Source organism: Oryctolagus cuniculus, chromosome 8 (genome assembly GCF_964237555.1).
Source record: "Oryctolagus cuniculus chromosome 8, mOryCun1.1, whole genome shotgun sequence".
Lineage (NCBI taxonomy): Eukaryota > Metazoa > Chordata > Mammalia > Lagomorpha > Leporidae > Oryctolagus > Oryctolagus cuniculus.
The window spans coordinates 90,803,529-90,828,220 of record NC_091439.1 but is presented as its reverse complement, the minus strand read 5'-3'; the positions used below and the strand labels follow the sequence as shown (position 1 = coordinate 90,828,220).

Genomic DNA, 24,692 nt, shown 5'->3' with positions numbered 1-24,692 from the left:
CCTCTTCCTGTTGCTGGATGATCAGGGGTGGACTTCAGTGGGGGAAGCCAACAGGAATACAAGACCTGATTGTCTTTCATGGATGTTATCCTGTAATTGGTCGAAGTGCTTTGTAATTCACCAGTGGGAATGTCAGTGTGCACCTGCCTGGGTTGTCCCTGAGAATTGTCCTCCCAGAGGCAGACTTTCATGCAGTTGACCCCTTAAATAGCTCCAGCTCTCTGTGCAACAAGGAGACATGGAAGGTTCTTGGAGGCAGCTGGAGACATAAAGTAGGAAGAGACGTGGCAAGTGCATGTAGGATTTGAAGGCAGTGGTGCCTTAGCCCTCTGGGCAGTTCTAAGGCAGAAAAAGATCCTCTGAAGGAAGAGGTTCAGCATCAAAGCCAGGCAGTGTCAGGGGCTTTGTCAGTTCCTGTCTCCAGGTGCCATGGGGCTGAGAAGAGGCTCACAACGTGGCCTTGGCTAAGTTGGTCACCCATGAATCACCCCAAGGGTCACCTGCATTCCCTCCCTGCCCTCTGCTTAGGAATTTGTGAAAATCCTACCAGAAAAGTGAGGCATGGAGAAGTAGCAACTGCTCCCCAACACTGCCTGGGAAATGTGCCCAGGTCCGTCTCCATCCTGGGGTCAGGAGACCCAGGCTCAGCTCTGACCTGCACTGCAGCAGATAGCCCCGGAGTCACAGGCCAGGCCCCAGGCATCCTAATTTGTACCAGTTGCACAATGGGACATCCTCCGTGTGGGTCTTTCTGTACATTCTTTCCCTGGCCCCCACATGTTGGGGCTGGGCCTATGGAAGGGAACCTGGCATTGTCCTTTGGAAAAATCTAGTAACTGAACAAGGCCTTGCTCCCTGACTGCATGTACCCATAGCCACTGTCAGCCACAAAGTGATCAGAGAAGTGACTTGCCCTCCCTACACTGCCTCTCTCTCTCCACTGCCCTGCTCTGAAAAACCCCAGCATGGCACTCTCAAAACTTCGGGTATCTGTTGGCTTCCTTGCTCAGCATGGCTTCCTGGGGCCAACCACAACAGTCCCCCCTACCTTAAAAGGAACGAGTTTGGCGGGGGGGGGGGGGAGGAATCCGACTCATAAAGATGTCATGTCGCTTCTGAGAAAAAGAAAGAAAATGGTATAATTTGTATTTCCTCAGGAAGCATAACATTCTTCACCAATGTTATTTTCTCATTATCATTCACAGCACCACAGGGAGCCTGGTGATATCATTAGTACTGATTTTATGGATGGAGAAATTGAGTCATATACCAGGTCTGCAGGTTCCGATTCAGCAGCTGGAAAACAGAAGCTCTTTCCTCTTTTAGACTGAATTATATCTCATTTCCATAAACAAAATATTTAGGAAACTATGGCTTTTCTCCTTCAAGCAAATCACTTCTTAAACACAGTTTTGTGGATTTGGGGCACACACTTGCTGTCTAGACATACAATAGTTTTCAAATACCATATGGTTGGACCATACTCTGATTAGAAGCCTCAACCAAGGACAACGTAGAGAACATCAATAGGTGTATGGGACCAAACCCATGACCTCATTCAACCTAAAAGAACACTAAGACCTCATTTTAAGTCAGTTTCTCTCTCTCTCTCCCTCTCTCTCCTCTCCCTCTCATTGAAGTTCTGTCCATTCAATGATTGAGTGTGGGACTGTTCAGACTACCTATGCTTGGGTGCTTGGATCAACTGAGAGACAATCAGCATTTCAACAGTTGGTGACTCTGATCCATAACACTCATAAGGGGAGAGAAATCCTTGCAGTCTCCACAAACAGCAGAAGTCTCTTTCAAGGTCCATCCAAAATTTCATGTTTGCTGGTTGCTTTTCCATTGTGATGACCCAGAATATAAGCCACAGAGCACTTGCGTTTTCCAATGAAGAGAAAACTCCATGTTTTTATTCAATGAATATTTATCAAGTGCCTTCTCTGTGCCAGGTCCAAAGACAAAAAGGACAAGCCACAGTCCTTGGTATCGAGGCTCCCAGACTGATGGGAGACGGGCATGGGGAGGAACTGTGGCTCAATATCATGTGCATCACAGTTAGAATCTGAATCAGGTGCTGTGAGCCCACAGAGGAGGTGAGGTTCCAGGTTTCTTGAAACTGAGATGGCAAGAGGGGAGTCGGGGTAGCAAGAATAGCAGGTGTGAAGGCAAGGAGACAGGTAGAATATTGCAGGAACTCCAGGATTCCAACTCACAAAACCACAGAGCTCATGAGGAATGGAGAGGGGAGACCATGAAAAGTGTGATGTGCTGTGCTCAAGAGCTTGGGGTTTATCCTGAGGACACCAGGGAGCCTGTGATAGGATCAAAGGAGACAGGGAGGTGCACACAGACAGGGAACTCTGAGGATCACTCTGGTTGCCAACACTAGGGACTGATTAGAGGAGATTCAAGCAGACTGGTGATTGATTGCCATCCAAAATGGGGCCTCAGAAACACCCTGACGCTTTGATATCAAAGAGTGGTTAAAAGGTTGGGCCTAAAGCCACACAACTTCAAGTGTAAGCTTTCACTGTGCCACGTACTAACTGTGTTATCTTAGGGGAATTGCTTAACTTTTCTGAGCATTTTAGCATCTATGAAATGGAGATGATAAGAACACTTGCCCTGTAGAGATTATGGCATGATTAAGATGACACATGTAAATTTCTCAGGACATGGCTCTGCACGGAGGACCCAGCCTGTTCACTCATTCAAAGGTCCCATTGGTAGCTGTGTGGCATAGCTGTCAGCAATTACTCAGCATGCAGACTTCAGCAGCTGTGGGGCCTCTGCCAGGAGACCACAGGCGACACTCCCAGCTGAGCGGGCCCAGAAAGAGAAGGCTCAACTGCATTTTGATCAGGTTTCACCAAATTTGCCAAAGCTTTGACCCATGTTTTGTCAGCTACTTGACAAGCCAGGGGCAAGGAAGGACATGGCCAGGGAGGAAATACAACAGGCCAGCAACTCAGGTAGGTAGTCTGACTTCCTGGGATCCTGGGCATTGCACATGGAATCCTGGGGAGGGTGACAGCTCAGGGCACTCTCTGTCCTGGATTCCTGACTCATAGCCTCTATCCAGCTATGCCTGTAGCACTGGGAGAACTCACCCACTTGTCTTAGCTATCAGCCCCCAGATCCCTCCTCTAGCAAAGCAAGAATCCAGGGATTAAACCAAACACCAACTCTTTCACATATCCAAGATGTAAACCATGATACTAATCTCCCCCATAAAGGACAATACCTATGGAAACCAATAGTTTTCTGTACAATCTTATTTTCTTCAAAGCAACAATCTGTCAGTCATCCTTGCAACAGGAAAGCTAGAGCCTGACCAGACGTCAGGAAAGACTGCTCCTTGTAAACTTGCAAGGAGCAATTTCCCATGAAGCCAATCATCACACCCTTGACTTTACATCTGAACTAAGCCTATCACACCCTTGACTTCACATCTGAACTAAGCCTAGGACATTGCCTTTCTTGCCACACTCTACTTCACATATGTGGGCCTGTCACTATCTGCCAGTGTCACTATTTTCAAGCAATGCTTATTCACCTCTAATTAAGAGAAGAATCAGTTCAATTTCCCCATTGTGTTAACTCTACCATTTTCTGAATAGAAGAGTAACACTCATTGTTTTCATCAAAGGCAGATGGGAAAGTATGTGGAGACACTACATTTTGTTTTAACTTGTTCAGCTGCTCTGTCACATGGGAGCTGTTAAAGTAAGTTCTACCAGGTTTTTTGAGGCTGCGGCACTGTGTGTATGTTGATGTGGTCAGTTATGACAGCCCAAGCACACTAAGAGAACAAGCATTCTCTAGAATACTCATAGCACCTTAGCCTTGGCTATCTTCATGCTCAAAGAATAAATATCCTTATGCAATCAGAGCAAGAAGGAACATTCCATCAAGAAGGAGAAGTATCTGACATAGGGGTTAAGACACTTATTGGGATGTCCACTTCTCATATCAGAGTGCCTAGGTTGTAAGCCCAGCTCTGTTCCTTATTGCAGCTTCGTATTAACATGCACCCTTGCAGGCAACAGGTGATAGCTCAAGTGGTTGAGTCCCTGTCACCTACTTGGGACACTCAGATTGAGTTCTTGGCTTCTGGCTTCTACCTGGTCCAACCCAGTTTGAACAATGAGGTAGCAGATAAATCTCTGTTTCTGTGTCTTTCTTCTCCCTCTCTGCCTTTCAAATAAATAAATCAAACTTAAAAAAATAGAAAACCAGAGGCTTTATGGGCTTTGTTCAAGTGAAGCTAACCAACAGTGTCACACAATTTCATGCGTTGTTGATTTGTTAGGAGTAGAAATTGCCTCAACTAGGCTGTGAAGTGCTTTAAATAAGTATGCAGTAGGTAGCCATGGGGAATGAATGATCATCCCCAGTCCTCTCTGGAAGCAGGGAAGGTTGGAATTATAAACACACATTCATAAAAATTTAACAAGGAAATGCATGTCCCCAGCAGCAAAACCAATTCCTGGAACATGTCATTTTCAGCACTGTAATGATCTCCTTGGTACATCTTTCAGCTCCTCTAGAAATGACAATCAGGTATCTTAAGTGGCATCTTGTGCACTCTTATCTTTTCTAAATCAACACAACTGTCATCTCTTCTGTGACTTTTCTAAAGGTCATTTGAAAATGACACCTGTGTATTTTTACAATGTGTGGTCCCCATGCAGAACTTACTAATCTTCTCTCAGGGTTCCTATTGCAACGTGGCATCATTTTAACAAAGCACTTACCACTTCTTATTATAGGGATCTAGATATCCTTTCCATCCTTCCACATGGTGAACTCTCTTGGGGAAAAGTCATGGGCATGGAAGCTACTCAATAAATACTTAAGTGAATGAATTAATGGATTGGGTTCCTTTGTATTTCACTAATTCTTCATTTGTCTCAGACTCCCAAAGACTCTTTGACTCAGCCGCAGACTGAGGCTCCTTCTGCCTCCATCTGCCTATTTATTATATGATGCTATGAATAGTAGTTTCACATTTTCATTTTTTTTTTGCCCCCAGAGTCTTTCATCAGTCATAGGAGTTGCCAGAATGTAGGGCCAGTAAGCTCCAAAGGTCACATATGAAGAGCCAATATTTCAATAATATTTGTCCCAGTTGCTATTTTGTCCATACTTCAAAGATTTCTTGGTTTATATTCATTCTGAAGCTGTTGAGAGCTCACAGCTGCTAAAAGACCACCAAAACAGCATGTGGCCTAAGTTGTATGTGGCCTAAGTTGGGAGGTCCACCTTCCAGTTTATTAGAAAAATAACTCGCCGCAGCTTATAGTATTGACATTTCGTATAACACCTTTTAAATAAAATAAAACCAATTTTTTGATAAAAACCCAAATGTTAAACTCAGGACAGACTCTGTAACACAACTCTCCATCAGCTTCTGACTAAACTGTGTTTCAGAAAGATGAAGGGAGCAGATTTTATCCTGGGTCCCTGAGAGCATCATTTGTGGCCTTTGCTCCCTTCCTCTGTCCTGACATCTTGCCTCTGTTTTATTCCTTCCAGATCCTTCCTGCCAATCCTCTACACCACACCCACACATCACCAAGCACAGGTTCCTCGCTCTCCCATCAGTGCCTCCCATGCTCATACAGGCCCTCAGCATCCCTGGGAGTGTTGGGAGACTGGCCCCTCAGCAGTCCAGACAAATTTTCAGAAGTCAATGAGCCCAGAGGGTCTCACACTCGAAGGCTACTGTGTTAAGCAAGCCAGGGCCGAGATTCATGCATTCCATGTATGTATCAGCTGGTGTTGAGCTGATGCACCCACTAAGTGACTGACTGCTCTTACTGAGCATCACAAAGCAAGGGCAGAGCAATGACTGGAAGGAAAATACATTTAAGTCACCTAACGACTGGAATGGGTGCTATGCAAAATGAGGAATGCCTATGAAATGGCTGCAGGGCAATGCCCTTCCCTCTCTCTCCCCATTCTATGTGGTTTTTGTGTATTAACCTCTTTTGTTCTGACTCTTCCACAGGACTAAGGGTTCAGAGTTTTCCTACATCGGCCCCCTTGCCGGTTTCTCTTCCATTGAAAGTGACTCCACCACTCACCATCTGGACTGGCTCTCCACAAAACAGCAGTGCGGTCACTGCCCCCCAAGCCAGCAGCCCTCATGGCAACTCGGACCTCCCAGTTACAGCCTCAGCCCCAACCTCCACACTTCTCAAGAACATTTCCTCTGAGCCCAGAGAAGAAGCGCTCACCAGCACAGCCTCAAAATGGGAAGGCACAACCCAAGACTCCTCACCTCCTAAGCTCTCTACAGCAAGCAGTGGAAACCACTCGATGCCTGTCTCTGAGGGACCCAGCTGGGGCACTCCTCAAACAAGTGTGCTGACCACGGAGTCACAGTCCTCTGCTGAATCTTCCACAGCCAGCTCCCCTCATACTCCGGCCTCATCACCTTCATCCCCATCAACCTCACCTCCTGAGGTTCCTCCTGCCTCTGTCACTGTGGACCACAGCTCCACCATGACCACCACCCAGCCCACTGGAGCTCCAACCACACCAGAGTCCCCTACAGAGGAGCACAGCTCTGGCCATGTACCCACTCCGCAGCCCACAGCCAAGCCAGTGCCCCAGGAGGGTACACCCCAAGAGACTGAGTCAGGCATGGTGATGTGTGAGTTTGAGACCACCACTCCTTTTGTGATAATGCGAGAAGTGGAACATGCCTTGAGTTCAGGTGAGTGTCTAGAAAACTCTGGTGTCCAGCTGACACCAAATCAGTGAAGTCAATCAAGCACAATTGATTAAGTTTGGATTTCAGAGTGCAACACTTGAGTGGAATTATGGCTTGGTACAAATTTCATTTTTGGTCACTTAATAATTTCTATCTGATATAATAGTATTCACTGTTGTCAAGTAAGCAAGTGAGACTGGAGAGCAAAAGGACTTGGCAATGACATTGATAGAACTGATAGGATTAAAGCTTTGGTCAAGCTTCCTACATTTCAGCTCTGACTCCTGACCTTGGGTAAAATCTTTCCTCTTTTTAGGCTCTCAGTCTTCCTCACCTGTAAAATGGGGGAAAAATAGATCTTTCCTCTGCAGTTCTTTTCTATATTTTATTTTTTCAATTTTTATTTAATAAATATAAATTTCCAAAGTGCAACTTTTGAATTACAGTGGCTTTTTCCCCATAACCTCCCTTCCACCCACAACCATCCCATCTCCCACTCCCTCTCCCATCCCATTCTTCATTAAGATTCATTTCAATTATCTTTATATACAGAAGATCAACTTAATATATACTAAGTAAAGATTTCAACAGACCTCTGCAGTTCTTGTTGAGATTAAATGAGATTATGTGTAAAGCTCTTAGAACAGTTTCTGGCAGGGAGTGAGTGTTCAGGCAATATCAGTTATTATACTGCTCAGTGTTTACCTCCTGGAAGCCAGTCAGAGTGGAGCATGAGTGGAGAGAACTTGCTTATCCTTTATAGCCATTGATGTATTTCATGAGGAAGATAACACGTTTTACTGGACACTGCATTTGTTTTCTTCTCTCAGCAGCCCTATAAAGTCAGTATTATTTTTATCTTCATGTTTCAGTCCTGGATATTAGGGTGGAGAGAAATGTAGGGTCTTTTCTGAAGCCCTGTGCATCGGACATTGGTGTGAAGACTGTGAATGTCAGTCAGTGTGTTGGGCAGGAAAGTTTCCGTGGGAGCATTTGACTAGTAGGCTGAGCAGCAGCGAGGTGTGATGCCCAAGGGGGAGCCAGCACCTCCCTGGGTGGCCCTGGGAGTGATATGGTCTGAGAAAGGGGCATTCTGGCCAGAGCCAGTACAATCACCTGGGGTCAAAGGAAGGGCTGTCACTGAAGAAAAATCAATATGTTTTCACAAATAGTAACTGTGCTGGATGGTAGAGATGGGAAGAGATAGAACTAAAATAATGAAGACATGAACTCCTGGAGGAATGCAGACTATGATAGGGAGGAAATCCAAAGAATTCCAAATTCTAATCTCAGGGGCTCAGTGCCAGTGAGGATCCCAATAAGAAAAGAGAGAGATCCTCAAAATGGGTAGAGAAACCCATTACAAAGCCCTGATTGGGTACAGGGGAAGCGTAGGGAGTCTTGAGAGCAGGGATGTTGTGGGGCAGGCCTAAGACAGTAGAGGAAGTAGTAACAGAGCCCAGAAGGAGGAAGTCCTATAGAATAGACTGTAGGGGCAGGGGCAGTGACGCTCAGTTGAGGGCCACAGCTAACCCAAGATTAGCCTCCTTGGAGGTAAGGGGATAAATAACCTGTTCTCCCTCTCCCCAACCCATCTGATAAACATCCGGGAGCCAAGGACAAGGGGACCCACTGGTGGGGCCCATACACATCAGCAACCTGGAGGCTAGTCAGAGGGCCAGTTGGAGAAGAATGGAGGTGAAAGGAGATTACCTGTTGATTAGCCTGCGGAACTCAGTTCCTGTTAGTACCCTGTTTATCCCTCCAGGCTAACACTTTACCACACGTGCATCTCTGGCTCAGCCTCAAGCCCTGCACCCATGTACCCAGCAGGCAGTAACTCCTCTGGCATACAGCAGGTCTGTGGAGCAGAGCAGGTATTGACAATGACACAATGTCTCAAGGATTCTCTCTAATAAAGAAGTCATCCCAGTGCAGCTGTGGCCCCATGGCTTCTCTTCCCTGGTTCAGGCCCTCACCACCATGACATGCACAGCTTCCTCCATTGTCTAGCTGGTCTCCCTCTCTTCACTCTCAGTCCCCTGCAGGACACCCTATCATAGCAAAGTATTCCCGAGCACGAAATCTGAGCTTGGCACACGTGGATATCTGTATTCTGACACATCTACTCTCTCCTACAAATGCTTGAGTTTCATAGGTTGGAATTTCCCAGACAACTCTATTCCAATATTTTGGCTATTTTTTTTTTCAGACCAAATATCTCGATTTCTTCAACTCCAAGCCAGCAGTTTCAAGATGAACAAAATTAGTGGCACTGTTGGATCATGAACCTTTGCCATTTTAGGGAATATATATACAGGGGAACGTGAAGTAAATGAATGAATCTAGGAGGGAAGCAATGCTTGAATGACCAGGGAGAAGATAGGAGCAGGAGCTTAGAGGGAAATCACTGATCCAGGACAAGCACATATTTCACAGACCAAAGAAGATGTATCCCTTATTAAATGAGATTACCTACAGTGTAACTACCAGGAACCTCTGACTGATGCAAATAAGTATAAGACCTGTCCTTGGAGACTCTATAGTTCAAGCAGAGATAAAGGGCACATACACAGGTAACTGAATACAACTCCTTAATCTTTAATCTGAGAATGAGCCCAGCTGACGGGAAGGATCTTTGGAGCAATGCGATGCAATCTGTTCATTTCAAAGGTGAGGAAACTATGTCCCAGAAGTCTGAAGTGCTTCACCAAGGTCGTGTGACTTGCTGGCAGAGCTGGGCCCAGAGCCCAGATGCCTAACTGACAGTCAAATCTTCTTTAACCACCCAGCCAGAAGTCCCAGCAGCACTCTGTGAGAGTGTTTCCACAGGACTATTTTAGGGTGCTCTTGTTTAGAGATTCTTGTGCTGCCTTTCGTAGCGGCAGTAATAACACCACACTGCCATGTGTCATTTTGCCTTGTTCTGTGTGAACAAAGCAAGTTTTCCATTAACCCAAGGCCATACCCTCTCAGCAAATATCTAAACATCATCACCGATGAATAATTGAGAAACCAGGTAAATGTTATACGTACTCAACTTGACCGGAAGGATTAGAGAGGGCTCCGTGACAGAGGGAGCTAGGAACGGAGTTGCAGAAACTTAAGGGAATTGGGATACAGGAAGACATGAAAAGGACTTGGCCAAGCAGGTTCAGCTACTTGGGCACAAAGATGAGGAACAAGAAGTAAGAAATGCCATCCCTGCCTGGGCACAGAAGCCACCCAGAAGCTGTGAGCCCCAAAAATGTTCTTGTCTAGGACTCCAGCACTCTCCACGTCCTGGGTCTGTTGTTGGTACTGTTGTTGCCCAGCCTATCAGAGGCATTCATCCAAAGATCACTGCCCTCCCCTGTTTCTGCACTCAGCCGTCTGAACTGGAGGTCAAGCAGCACCTCTGGGACATGTTCTCACTCTGCTTTTCACTTGCCTCACTGGCTGCTCCTTCTGTGCCTGTGGCCTCGCCTCAACCCCTCACCTCCTGCTCTGCACTGGTGAGCACCCTAGGCACGACCACCCTCCTTTCTTTCCATCTCTGCATACTCACACTCCCCCTCTCCTCTTATCTCCCCTCTCACTCCCGAGATGACCTTACCCCACTCATGACTTGAGATGCTGGTAACTCTGAGGTGGAGAATTCTGTCCCTGTTTTGTCTCATTGATAAAGCTATGTCCTGAATATACAAATGAATGAGTAAATCATCCAGTTCCAGAGAAGTTAGTTACATCTGAGCCTTGGTATCCTCATCAGCAAGAAGGAATAAGGACAGAATACACCTGATTGGATTTTCATAAGGTTTATAAGAGATAGCAAATACACAGTACACTGGCTATTGACCAATGGTTTTGCTTATTTTTCTACTATTATGTAGTTTATGTTCACTATTTTGACTTTGAAGTTATCATCATCATAATGATGACATTCACCATTAAGAACATTATGAAGCATTTATTGAGCTTCCACTATGAGCCAGGCATCCGGTGAGGTCCTACGGACAAAGCAAGAGTAATCCAGTCACTTCCTTCATGGGGTTTACAGGGTAGCATGCACCTAGCCCAGAAAATAAACTAGTTTGCTGGATTGCAGGCTGCATGGAGGGAGACACTGAAGATGAAATAAGAAAGAAGATTTCAGGACTAGTATTAGAAGACCTACAGTTAGGAAGGTAAGATGATGAGCTGAACTTGGCAGTCCATTGGCTGTTACTAAGGCCTTTTTTTTTGGACAGGCAGAGTGGACAGTGAGAGAGAGAGACAGAGAGAAAGGTTTTCCTTTGCCATTGGTTCACCTTCCAATGGCCGCCGTGGCCGGCCTGCTGTGGCTGGTGCACTGCGCTGATCCGAAGCCAGGAGCCAGGTGCTTCTCCTGGTCTCCTGTGAGGGTTCAGGGCCCAAGAACTTGGGCCATCCTCCACTGCACTCCCTGGCCACAGCAGAGAGCTGGCCTGGAAGAGTTGCAACCGGGACAGAATCCGGTGCCCCAACCGGGACTAGAACCCAGAGTGCCGGCACCTCAGGCAGAGGATTAGCCTATTGAGCCACGGCGCCGGCCACTAAGGCCTTTTAACCGGAGAATAATGTTGAGAATTATATTTTAAGAGTATTTGATTGGGAAGGGAATATGTAGGCTAATGTACCGCAGCTCATACGTAGTTTTAATTATGTCATTGTCATTGATGGGAGGAGTCACTTAAGTACTCCAGCCTTAGGGGTCTTAGCTGTAAACTGAATACAAGAGACAATCCTTCAGGGGCTTTTGGCTTACCATACTATAATTGTTTATTACATTTGTCCCGTGCAGAAGAAATGAGATTCATATTCATGGGAGGTTTACTGAGAATATGCATGTTCCAAGAATCTGGCTCTCAACGGACACAGGTAGTCTGCTCATCTGATTCTCAGGACATTCCAGAGAGGTGAGCTCGGCAGTGTCTGTTCTGCATAGGTCCAGAGAGATTAAGTGACTTTCTCAAGTTCTCACTTGAGTGACCAGGCCAGGATTCAAATTCAGTTCTCCTGACTGATCCTACGTCATGTGTTCCTGCTGCTCATCCGTCCTACTTGAGTAAGTAGAAATACAGAATCAGGGGAAACCGAAGCCCTCCAGTACGACTTTGGAAGTGAGCTAGATGGGGTGTTGCCAGCTGTCCTCAGCTGGGTCTAAGGGGCGGAGCTGCTCAGAGGGAGGAGAAGCAGTGGTGGTAGCAGCCATCTGAAGTCAGCTGTGCAGCACAGTGACTTCTGATCGATTTTCATTTTTCAGCGTTTGTTTGGCTTTCAGAGAAAGAGAGAAAGATGTAATGTATTAACTTCGGGTCATCTTGTGGTATTAAATCAGAGCTGTGCAGGGTGGAAACTGTAACTGCAGTATGCTTTTGGCTCCCTGAACAAAACAGAACAGTGCTGTGTGCAATTCAGTGCTCAGTAAATGCTTGAGGGATGAACTGACATTACAAACCAAGTTACACACACAACACTAACAGTCCTCACATATGCAAACTTTTAGAATCATAGCCACTTCTTAAATACAAAATTTTAAAAAGTGGAGCAGGCATTTAGCTTAGTGGTTCAAATGCCCGTGTCTCACATCAGAGCACCTGGGTTTGATTCAGTTCAAATCACTATCTATGATCATTTTTCTATTCCCCTCTTTTCAATTGTTAATTTATTTTTATTACAATCTCAAAATTGAGAATTTCTCAGAAGCTTTAGTTGCATTTAGTTTGTGACCAAATTTGCAACAATCATTTCCTCTTCGGTAGTAAGCTTCTTTTAGTGCTTCCCCTTGGACGTTTTCCCATCCTTGGCCTCATTTTGATTTACTTCTTGACTGGTTGGATGAGGTCAAGTAAGTTTTTCAAAAAGAATCTGTTGGTGAAACAGTTTTGGAGTCTGTGGATATCACAGAATTTCATTCAATGGCCTTCACAGACAGAGAGCAGCCTGCCTGAATGCAGCTTCTCTTAGAGCACAATATTTTCCCTCAAAGCTCTGTAGCAGGAGTAGATGTTAAGCCTAGCAGTTAGCATACCTGTGTTCTGCAACAGCTGCCTGGGAGCTATACCTGGCTCCAGCTCATGGCTCCAGCTTCCTAAAAATGCAGACCCTGGGAGGCAATATTAATGGCTCAGTAATCTGGCTCTTTTCACCCATGTGGGAGACTTGGATTGAGTTCTTGGCTCCAGGCCTGGCCCAGCCTAAGGCGTTTCAGGCTTTTGTAGATGAACCAGTGGATGGAAGTGCCCCTTTCTCTCTCTCTCTCTCTCTCTCTCTCTCTCTCTCCTACACTCTCCTAGCCCTCTCTTTTTCTCTCTCTCTCTCTCTCACTGTCTTTCTTCCATCTATCTATATCTCTCTCTGCCTTTCAAGTAAAATTTTAAGAATAAAAATAAATAACAAGATTATAATCATTACTGGTTGCCAAGTACATTCTCTTTTGTCTATAAAATCCACTGGTTTTATGGTATCGTATATTTTCCATTACAAAGCGAAAGACACACAACTGTAAACCTTGGTGAAGCCCTTGAACTTTACTGTCTAAACCCCACTATTTATTCCTTTTGAACTGTGTGAATAAGTACCCTTAAATAGAGGGCAGTAAGCAGGCACAGGCATGTAGACAACTCCGTGTGTGCACTTGCAAAGGGCTTCCAGCTCTTCAAGACATCCTTAACCCTCAGGATGAACATGGATTTGAAAAAAGAATTAACTGGTAGATAAGATGGAAGAACTGCCTTAACTGTATATTTATAGCAAAGTTTCAGTAGTGAGAAATGAATATTGCAGTAATTTCATGACCATATTATTCAAAAGATGTATTAAAAATAGATTAAAGAGGAAAATAATGATTTTATGTAAGAAATAGTTGCAAGAAGACCATGTAAAACATGTCAAACACTTCCAGATTAGATTCTTCTAGAATTCCCATAACATATCAGAAAATCAATAATCCTAAAAAGCATGGTAGTTCAGGCTCGGTATTACAGATGTTAGAACACTGTGTATGTCGAAGTATGGTCCTCTTACAGTGATGGCAGCATCATGTATTCGGTTCCCTTGTCCACTCCCTATCTCCTCCCTCCCCATAATTGTGCACTGTTGCTTTTGAGCTCCTAGTCACCTCCAAATTCATCCCTTCCTCTTCATTCTCATTCTCAAGTCAGAGCTCCCACAGTCCCAAAGTGCAAAGTCTTCCTTGATCTCCTTCCCGAACTCAGCTCCCCACTTTGCCCATTCTCCACACAGCAGTCACAGATGTGAGCAGGTCATACAAGACCTCATTACCACCAACATCCCAGCCCCTTGGGCACTCTCACCACTCGGAGTAAAGACCCCATTCCTTCCTTTTACACGGTCATCCCCAGCCTTGCCCCTGACACTGTGCTACCCACTCTCAGGTCCATGAACCTGCTCACCTCCCCCTTGACCCAGGGTCCTCACTCATTCAGGTGCTTCTGCCTGGAACTTTCTCACAACACATCACTTCACCCGGCTAATTCCAACTTAGCCCTCAGGTCTCAGCTCAAATGTCACTTGTTTTAGGCTACTCCTTGAGGGACCCCCTAGTCCAGTTCTGGTCTCCCAGTTACAGACTGTCACAGCTCAGTTGGATCCCTTCTTCCCAGTGCAGGATTACGCACTCCCCCTGTGTGGTGCTTTGTTCGTTGCCTTCTTGCCTTTCTGGGTCCATGAGGGTGAGGGATGGTCAATTGTGGCTCACAGAGGTATCCCCAAGATGGAACCACGTCTGGCTCAGTGTAGGCACTCACTGTCTAGTGAGTGAATGAATCAATGCACAAATGACTTTTCATGATAAATTTTCAGCTTTGACTTGAGAATAAAAAACCTTGAACGCTCCCTTCCACCCCCGCCACGTGCACCTCCTCTGCTACTCCGTCATCTCTGCAGACCACCTCAAGGGCTTGCTGCTGCTGCTCTGGGTTTCTGCTCTCGGCACTCCCACCACACCTCTCTCTCCCCACCACTGTGACCCCGTTATTAACTTCCCTGTGGACTTCAGGGCTGCCAAGTTTATAAATTGTTATAAATCCTCACTCATAGTTTTTTCATTTGTGTCCAATTCTTTCCACATAAGCTCAACCTCCAAGCTTGCTAGTGCCAAGTAACTTGCACAAGCAATGCCAACTGTCAGATTCTATCTTACTTAAAAATTATTTTAAATTCTCATTTCTACTTTTTACATTTCTCCTTTGGCTTCCTTTTGCTATCTAAATCTTCATCTGGTTTTGAAATATTTCCAAAATGCCGTTTGAAAAACATGTGTCAAGGTAATGAAATCAGCTAGTTACCTTTTATGTTGTAGCAAGACAACCCCATCATATATTTTCATTTTCATGGTGTCACTTTCCATTGCATTTGAGGAGCTTCTGTCTCCATGGATCATTTTTTTTGTTTCAGATATTTTCACCAATCATATGTGACTCAAGTGATTTTGGAAATGCTTCACTGAGAAAGTGGGATTTAGCTAACAAGCTCAGCTGGTATCATTAATGAATCTAGGGCTTATTGGCTCCGTGGGAAAACTGATTGGAATATGCCTGGTTCCATGTCCAGGATGCTCTCTTAGTGTAATCACCCAGCACAGAAGAGCATGTCTTTTCAGTTACAAAACAACCTTCAGGGAAGCAGGGATGGATCAGCACCAACTCATCATCTTTATCAGAAAAGGATTAAAAATCTCATGCCCGAGAGGTGAACAAGGAATACTGCATTAGAAGAGCACAGTAGTTCAACTGTGGTCTTTCTACTTTTTATTTGTTGAATTCTCTATTTAGTGGAATCTTAAGTTTTTGACTATGATGTGAATTAAAATACATTCTCAAGTTTATTAGATAAAATATTATGTTAAAAATCATCACTGTATGTTAAATGCTACCAATTTGTTGTCATAACTTTTTTAAAGATTTATTTTGTTTATTTGAAAGACAGAGTTACAGAGAGAGAAAGAGAATGACAGAGAGAGAGAGAGAGAGAGAGAGAAGAGAGAGAGAGAGAGATCTCACATCTGCTGGTTCATTCCCCAAATGGCTATAGCTACTGGGGCTGGGCCAGGCCGAAGTCAGGTGCCAGGATCTTCATCCAGGTCTCCTAGGGGCCCAAGGACTTGGGCCATCCTCTGCTGCTTTTCCAGGTGCATTAGCAAGGAGCTTGATAGGAAGTGGAGCAGCCAGGACTCAAACCAGCACCGTATGGGATGCCACATTGCAGGCAATGGCTTAACCCTTTATGCTACAATGCCAGCCCCTGTTATCATAAACTTTTTAGGGATGTTTCAGATCTGGACATATTATTTACTCCAAGGAAACCAAGCAGTGATTATTGTCCACTGTTCTTGCCTTAGAAAAAACATAATAAGAAGAACACATGGATACCATCATCCTCATGTCTTGTTTCACAGATCCTAGAGGAGAAAAATACTGAGAAGAGACAGCATTTTCTTTAACAGCCTCTTGCTTTTATTGTAAGACTTCTGGCCTTGCCAGGGTGAGCCACAGGTTCAGAGATGGAGTTGAACTTATGTTAAATTCCCAAAATGAGGCCCACTGCAAACACTTCACCATATTTTCATGTGGAGAAATCATGGAATCCTTTCAAAGCTAGGTTCTAAGAAGGCAAGAATGTCAGTAGCATTAGAGCTTTGGCATCAAGGTGCTGGGTTCAAGTCTGACTCGGCCCATTTGGAGATGGAGACGGGCAGGTTTATTAATCAGGGGGTGTCTCATTTTCCTCAGCTCTGAAATGAAGGGAATTATTGAACTGTGCCTGCTCTGTGAGATTCTTACTCGGATTAAATAAAACAAATACACCATGTGGCTCTTACATAGGTAGCACTAAATAAATCTTAGCTTTTATTCTTATGTTGATTTCTTAACTCTCAGTGCAGACACCAGCAAGAGTTTTGGCGCTTCTAGACTTCAGTTTTCTTGACCTGAAAATGCAGACTTTGTAAAATGCTTTAAGCCTCCCAAAGGGATTATGACTGAATATTAGGCAATAAAGATTCCATTAAGTACCCGCCTACAGCACAATACAGAAAAGAATAGTCCAAAGAAGTAGAAAAATAACCATGTTCACATTGAAACAGTAGCACTTCCAGAAAACTTGGGAAATCCAAAGGAGAACAGTCCTGGTAAGTTGGAGGGAAACAGAAGCTGGGCTATGGATTTAGCCCAGGTTCCAACATCCCCTAGGGGTTGACACTTGACACCTAGAAGTTGCACTCTTCCCTTAACTTACATCAAAGTTTGGAAATTATTTTTCTTTCCAGTTTTTTAAACTCTAAAGTCCTGTGAGCCTGAGTCCAGGATAAAATAAGACCTGGCAGACATAATATTGAAAAGCAGATAGCTACGTGGCAAGGCTACATGTAGCTGCTGGTTCCTAGGAGCTCCCCACAACCTTGGGCCTGCAGTAATTGTATTGGTGTCACTGCCCTGAGCCAAGGTGTTGAGATAGGAGACTTGAAATCTGTGACTATCTGTTTCCCACCTGTATTCTACGGTAACAACAACAAACTTGCGGCAAGCACAGTTAGGACTTTGACTTGGATTCTGAGAATTCCTCCCCTCCATTTTTTTTGCTTCTGGGCTCTGAACCAAGAAATTACCAGTGTGAAAAATCTTACCTGCAGAGGCTGGTGAACCCCAAAGGCATCTGAACCTTCTCCTGGTAGACTGGATGCTTTTCCATAAAGACATGTGCCAGCAGTGCAGTGTTGGAAAGAAGGATGGGAGCATCCAAAGCTCTTCCTAGAAGCCCAGTGTAGTTCATACCACAGATGGCAAAAGAAAGCTGGGATCAGGGAACCCAAATAGAGGGTTAAATTCTGAGTGGGAAAGAGGTCTCATTTGTGTTAGAAGAGATTATAATTGTTAGGGTAACCAAGAACTGTGTCACTATGTGCTCTGATTCACACTCATTGCAAACCTGTGCTCTCCATGCCCTTAAAGTATGACGGATGTGGCCCTCTGAGAGAGAGAAGCTAAGGATGAGGGGAAAGTGCCTGTCTGTGTGAGTGCAAACCTTTTATTACCTTAGTTGAGATTCATCTTTGTAGTGTAGTAGGGAACTCCAAAAAGTTCATGGAAATTGAAATAGAAAGATAATTGTATTGTAGGACAAGAGTTTTGAAATCCATGCCCAATTTTCTTTTATAATATGTTTTCTACACACATTTTGAAAACTCCCTCATATGCATGTATTGCAAAAAAAAAAATTTGCACCAAAATAAGCTTATCTTATAATTCCATTTTCCATGGACCTTTGGAAGAATCCTAACACATTTTTAACTCTATGCTTTTTAGATTTGTAAAAATGCTATTAGATAAAAGTAAAGCTAGTCCCCAAACTAGACCTTCTGATTATGTAAAATGGAAAAGTCTAGATTTGGGGGATCCTGCCTCAAAAATGAATCCTAACTCTGCCCCCCTGGCTAGCATTTAGGAAGGAGGGTAAACATGAGGCAAAGCACTCAGGCTGTGATTACAGTGATCTAGCTGTGATGGAATTTGCCTCTGCCACTATGTGTGAAGAAATGACTAAGTAGCAATTCAATGATTGAAAGATCTTGGAGGTAGAAGGAAGAAGATCTAACTTAAAGAAACAAGCTTAAGCTGTTTGTATTAAAAACACTTCTGTAGCATATTTGCATGCAAGCTGTATGGCTCATAAAGGAGCTTTCTTTTTGCATCATAACTACTAATAAGGTTCAACCAAAAATAGCTAAGCTTCAGAAGAAATCAGAGTTATTTTATGAATTACTTATTTTGGGCCTAGTTAAATGCAGAAGTATAATTAGGTGTTCCCAGCTCTCAGGGATTTTGAATCTGGACAGCAGGCAGAATGTGCTTACATAAAACCATTCGTACAACAGTGTATTTCATATGTCTATATCTTGCATCTATAATATACATAACTACCCACAGCTACATATGCCAGTATCCATTATATACTAGAATAAATTAACTAAACTGTGCCACACAAAGTAAAAGCAAACATCTAGAAAAAGAAAGCCCAAGATAGCAGCCATCTTCAGGGATGGTATCCAAGAGGTTGGACTTGGGAAAGTTCTTGCAGAAACAGGTGCATCCGCCTTTCCTGTGTTCCTGTTCCCCACATTACCTAGCCCCAACCTGACACCATCTCAGTTTCCAGAGTTCTCCATTCTGAGTTCTCCATCTGAGTCCCCAGCCACTTTCACATCCCTATTAGTTTCCATTACACCCTCTTCTGTAGACTGTGGTTCTGGTTTTGTCACTGCCATAAATTGTGTGACCTTGGGAAAGCCATTTACCCAGTCCTTCAGTATATGGGTCCCTCAATCCGTCAAGTGAAAGGTTGGGGCTACACAAAGACCTTGACAGCCCCATCTCCCCAGTTTGTGGTGAACTAAAAAGCTTTTGATCCTCCTAACAGTGCTGAGAAGCAGTGGGAACAGAAAGTAGCCAATTTTGGGGATAAGGACAGCAGTCAAGGTGCTTCTGTCCTCAAGCTGAGTGCTGACCCTTCAAGCCCAGAAATGTTAGCAGTCTGTTCTCCCTGCTGGCTCCACCTCAAGCCTTCATTGCTGCCTGTCCAACTCCTACCCCTCCTCCAGAGAACAGCCTCATCTTAACCTCTTCCCAAGCCTGCCCCAATCTTTTGCAGCCCACCTCCCTCAGTTATAGGCAGAAGTAGAGTTTGGTACCACCCATCTCTATACTTACCTACCTGCCTGTCAGCACTCCTGCATGCTCTTGCACTCTCCTGCATGCTTCCCAGGGCCTGACATTTGTTTCTGCATTTGGATGATGAAACCACAGGGCTTCTACCTGTTGCTTCTCTGTACCCTACAATGTCCTAGCTAAGGAGGGATCCATGGAACCGATTCAGAACAGGCTTGTGGGATTGATTTAAGGTAAAGAAGGAAAGACAAGCTTAGTTCTCCCAGCAGAGGTGGAGAAGGAAGAAAGTAAAAAAGCAAAATATATGCAGAAGTCAAAGAAGCCAAGGCCAGAAGTCAAAGCAACTTTCAGTAATAAAATTAGGATTTCCTTCCTCCTCCGCCACTTAGGGTGGTGGTATCCAATTACTGAGGCTTTCTTTTTCATTTTTTATCCCCTGTCATACAACCTACATATCAATCACCACCATCACCATCATCATTGAAAGCTTCAGGTGCCATGTTTATACCTTGGGTTATTTTTTTTATTTGACAGAGTTATAGACAGTGAGAGAGAGAGACAGAAAGAAAGGTATTTCTTCCATTGGTTCACCCCCCAAATGGCCACCATGGCCAGAACTATGCTGGTCTGAAGCCAGGAGCCAGGTGCTTCCTCCCGGTCTCCCATGTGGGTGCAGGAGCCCAAGCACTTGAGCCATCCTCCACTGCCTTCCCAGGCCACAGCAGAGAGCTAGACTGGAAGAGAAGCAACCGGGACTAGAACCAGCGCCCATATGGGATGCCAGCACCACAGGCGGAGGATTAACCAAGTGAGCCACGGCGCCGGCCCCAACCCTGGATTATTTAATACATAGTCAGCGCTATAATATGTAGGCATTCCACATCAAAATCATACAGACAAAAAAAATTGTGTATATAATGAACATAAGCAGATTTTTGTACTGTCATTAGTCCCTAAACAATATCATGTGCACCTATTTACATATAATTTACATTGCATGCAGTATTTCAAGTAATAAAGAGATCATCTAAAGTATACAAAGATTTACATAGCCATATGTAAATACTACACCATTTAATATAAGGACTTGAGCATCTGTGGATTTCAGCATCCACGGAAGATTCTGAAAATATTCTCCTGTGTATGCTAAGGGGTAATTGCACTGCAGTGTCCAGCAGTTAGCAATTATTTTAGATTAGAGCACTTGCTAGAAACCAATGACATGGGCCAGCTTACGTTGCTATTTTGTGACTGTTGTTGACTCCTAATTAGTCCTCTCCCAACTAATTTGAATTAATGAGCTTTGACTCACCTTCACCAATGCCTACCAGAAGACCCTACGCACCACACAGTCCCATGTTAGGCCCTGATTCCTAGACAGTCAACATAAAGCAGGCGGAGAACGGCAGATTTCATCTCAAAGTAGACAAAGACTAACACCAGAGCCTGGGATGCAGGAGAGCCCAGTGGGTAATGGCATCAACTCTGGAGCCAGAGCCTTCATCCCATTTCTTCTTATTACCAATCCTTTGCCTTTGTACCCTTAGCATCTCTCTGCCTCAGTTTCTCCATCTGTGAAACGGAGATAACAAGAGTGCCTACCTTAAGGAGTTCTTGTGAAGATTAAATGAATTGAAATCAGTGAAGTTCTTGAAGCAGTCCCTGGCACAGAGTAAGGAACAGGCAGGTGTTAGTTGCTGCAACCTTTATTGTTGCTTATGACTGCTGTTAGCATTCTCACTCTGGGGAGGAAGGAGCTGGGGTCTGATACTATTACTGTGAAGATGGAAGCGCCTAGCAGAGTTAGCAGCAACGTGAGCACACTCAGAGCTTTAACTGTAAGCCCCTTGCCTCTCCAGTCTCCCACTCACCTCTTCCAACCATCTGCAGACACACCCTTTGAAGGAAAGAATTCCTTTGAGACAAAATGATCCTTTCCTTTTGGTGGCCTTGACCAAGAAGCTGCCACACACTGCAGTGGCCACCTGCTCCCCTTCTACACTTCTTTCCTAACCTCTGGAGCAGCAAAAGAAAAGAGCAAGAATGTTCAAAACAGTCAAGAGGCTGTTAAAGAACTCCTGTCACGACGGATCAGAGGCAGACTCATGTACCCAGGAACTTGGTCAGGTCCTTACACTGCATTCTACTAAAGCTGATGGTGAATTTTCCAGGAGAATGTAGTTCAGGAGTCTGAACAATGGACAGGAGTGAGACACTCACTCTTTCTTCATCACCTGAAAAGACCCCATAGCTAGTTCCTCCATCCCTAGCCCTCATGGAGCCACCACAACTTTTACAAACAGCCTGATCAAGTTCTTTCTCTCAGAGGTTGTTCAAGTTCACTGTCACATACTTGTGTTTTCATCTTTTTTTTAAAGATTTGTTTTATTTATTTGAAAGACAGAGTTACAGAGAGAGGTAGAGACAGAGAGAGAGGTCTTTCATCTGCTGGTTCACTCCCCAGATGGCCGCAATGGCCAGAGCCGAGCCGATCCGAAGCCAGGAGCCAGGAGCTTCTTCTGGGTCTCCCTTGAGGGTGCAGGGGCCCAAGGACTTGGGCCATCTTCCACTGCTTTCCCAGGCCACAGCAGAGAGCTAGATCGGAAGAGGAGCAGCTGGGACTAGAACCAGTGCCCACATGGGATGCTGGAGCCTCAGGCCAGGGCTTTAACCCACTGCGTCACAGCGCCGCCCTTCATTTTTTCCTCTTGCATAGAACTGGCACATAGTCCTGCCAAAGAGGCCCCAGGAAACGTTTCCTTCATGGTCAATGGCAAACACAAGGAAATCTCTCAACAAGAGGGTCTCCAGAGGAAGAGTGGAGTCTGGGGACACTGCTAAACCAGAGGGACAGGCGGGCACTTTTAGGTGGAGTGAGGAGAGGTAACGTGGACATGAGTGGAGCCTCTCTGAGTGTACAATAAGGAGAAGAGTGCACCTGTCTGTGGCCTGAGAGGTCTGAGAGGCCTCCTCACCTATGGGTGGGGAGGAGACCCTTAAAGTGATACTGTTGTGGTCAACAGGGGTCCCCAGTAGTGTTTTTCCAAGTTCTTCTCTCCAGATGTTGAAGGAACTGGGGAGATGTAAAGGTGTACAGGAAAGTGGGAATTATTAGAAGGGATAGCTCATTTTCAGACCTGAGTGCAGGCACTCAGTTATATTTCTTATCTTCTTATCCTGTCTCCATGATGAAGAAAGGGCGGTGCCCCCACCCACCCTTTACAGGGTAGGGTATGCTCTAATTGAATAGTCAAAGGACGTATTGCACGTGGTGATCTCCAGGAAAGTGTCATGGCTTCTTTCTGTGGGGCTGCAGCATCCGCATGGTCATCCTGGCATCTGGTGCATGATGGGAAGTGAAGCTGAGGTGCGTGATGGGGAATGGGCATGTGAAGCCTGCAGTCATGTTGATTAGCACAGAAAGGGGTGGGGTTTGTGCGGTATGGGGCTGGAGCACAGAGACTGCTGGCTTTCTCAGTTCCTCCTCTCTAGCTCTCTGCCTGCCCACATCAATACCACAGTTTATGCCAGGACTGTCACAGGAAGCAGAACAGACCAGAGTCCAGGCAGGGGACTGATGACCTCTAGGGCTGCATCCTGCCTCAAGACTATAAAGGAGTTGGGTGGTCATGAACTGTGTCCAGCCAGGAGCTTGGCCCTCTGGGAGTTTGCTCTGACTGCTTCAGGGATATTATCTAACTCCATTCAGACAACTTTTCCAGAGTAAACTTCCTTCCATCCAATCACCTTGTCACCCATGAAGACTCTCAGGGACACGAGGTGAAGGGCAAGGGGCCAGGGTGCTGGACCTTAGATGTAGTTATAGGAGTGGGTTCTCAGGGAAGACCTGGAACAAGGGATTCCAAGGTAAAGATGCAGATAGCCTACTGCTAAAAATAAAATCTTAGTATAGCACTTAGAGTCAAATGCTTCAGTTTCCATTTTCTTTTCATCACCATTACATTTTGGGGGGTGGGCATTTGGTATGGCACTTAAGACTCTATTTGGAATGCCCACATCCCATATTGGAAGGCCTAAGTTCAGTTACTGGCTCTACTCCCAATTCTAGCTTCCTGTTAATGCACACTCTGGGAGGCAGTGGTAATATCTTAAGTAGTAGGGTTCCTGCCATACTCATAGGAGACCTCAGTGGAGTTCCTGACTGCAAGCTTTGACCTGGCCCCACTCTAGCTGTTCAGGGCATTTGGGGAGAAAACCAGCCAATGGGATATTTCTCTCTCTCTCTCTCTCTCTCTCATAAATAAGTAAAAGTATTTTAAAATATTTTAAAATAAATAAAATACTTTTTATTTAAAATAAATATAAAAATATAAAATATTTTAAATAAAAAGTATGTTAATATTTTAAAAGTATATTGCATTTATTTATTCAATATTAAGTAAATGATTTAAATACATGGTGTGAGCTAGAGACCGTCTGATGCTTGGAGTCCACAAGAAACAGCAAGAATTGTGGGACTGCTGTGCTTGGAATCTGCCTGCCAAAACTTATAAACCCAACACCGAGTGTTTGAAAGAAGGAGACACAAAGATCCAAGAACACACAGAGACAACCTGGCCAAGCTGAGAAAAGGGCAGAAGGAAGTAGCTGGTAGAGTAATGATTGATAATGCAAAACCTCGATGGGATAGTCTTGTGTTCACAGGCTCAATCATTTACCAGCTGTAACACCTTCATCAAGCTCTACATCTCTCCTTCACTTCCTCTTTCATATTCCCCTCTTCCCATAAAGGAAATTGCATGAGAGCTGTAAATTTCTTGGCACAGCATAGTCACCTGAAAATGCAAGCTATGATCATTGTTTAGCTCCTTCCTTCCCCTTCTAGGCTGTTACCCAAGCGGGACCCTGAGATAGTCCAGACTTCAGGGAGGCCCAAACTTCAAGGGGCTTTGCTTCATGGGTCTTCAACAGTCCTGTGGGTGAAATGTGTTGGTGCAGTGGAATGTGCTAACACAGTGGATCATTCTTGTATCTTGGCTTATAAAATAGATCCATTTCCTCCAGTTCTGTCTGTGATTCTGCCTGTTCCTGAGCATTTCAGGCTGAGTCACACCTGTTCTGTAACTCGCAAATCCTAAGGAGGAAGAACTTGTATAACAGGTTCCCTGCCCACCACCCTCCAAGCACACTGCCCAGCAAGCATCCTGCACCTTCCTCACAGGCAGAGCCTCCCTGCTGCCGGACACACCTTCCCCATACGTCCCAAAAAGGAGAGGAGGAAGAGGGAAACTCTGGTTTCTTTGAAAAGAGAACTCAGGAGT

The 24,692-nt window shown here is 44.8% G+C and overlaps 1 protein-coding gene across 1 annotated transcript in view; it reads left to right on the top strand.

Moving 5' to 3' along the window:
• The window catches only part of PARM1 (prostate androgen-regulated mucin-like protein 1), a 112,723-nt gene that overhangs the window by 69,054 nt on the left and 18,977 nt on the right, over positions 1-24,692 (top strand). The window contains exon 2 of the mRNA XM_008267742.4: positions 6,020-6,730. Coding sequence (XP_008265964.2) covers positions 6,020-6,730 — 711 coding nt within the window. The remainder of the gene's footprint in view (positions 1-6,019; positions 6,731-24,692) is intronic.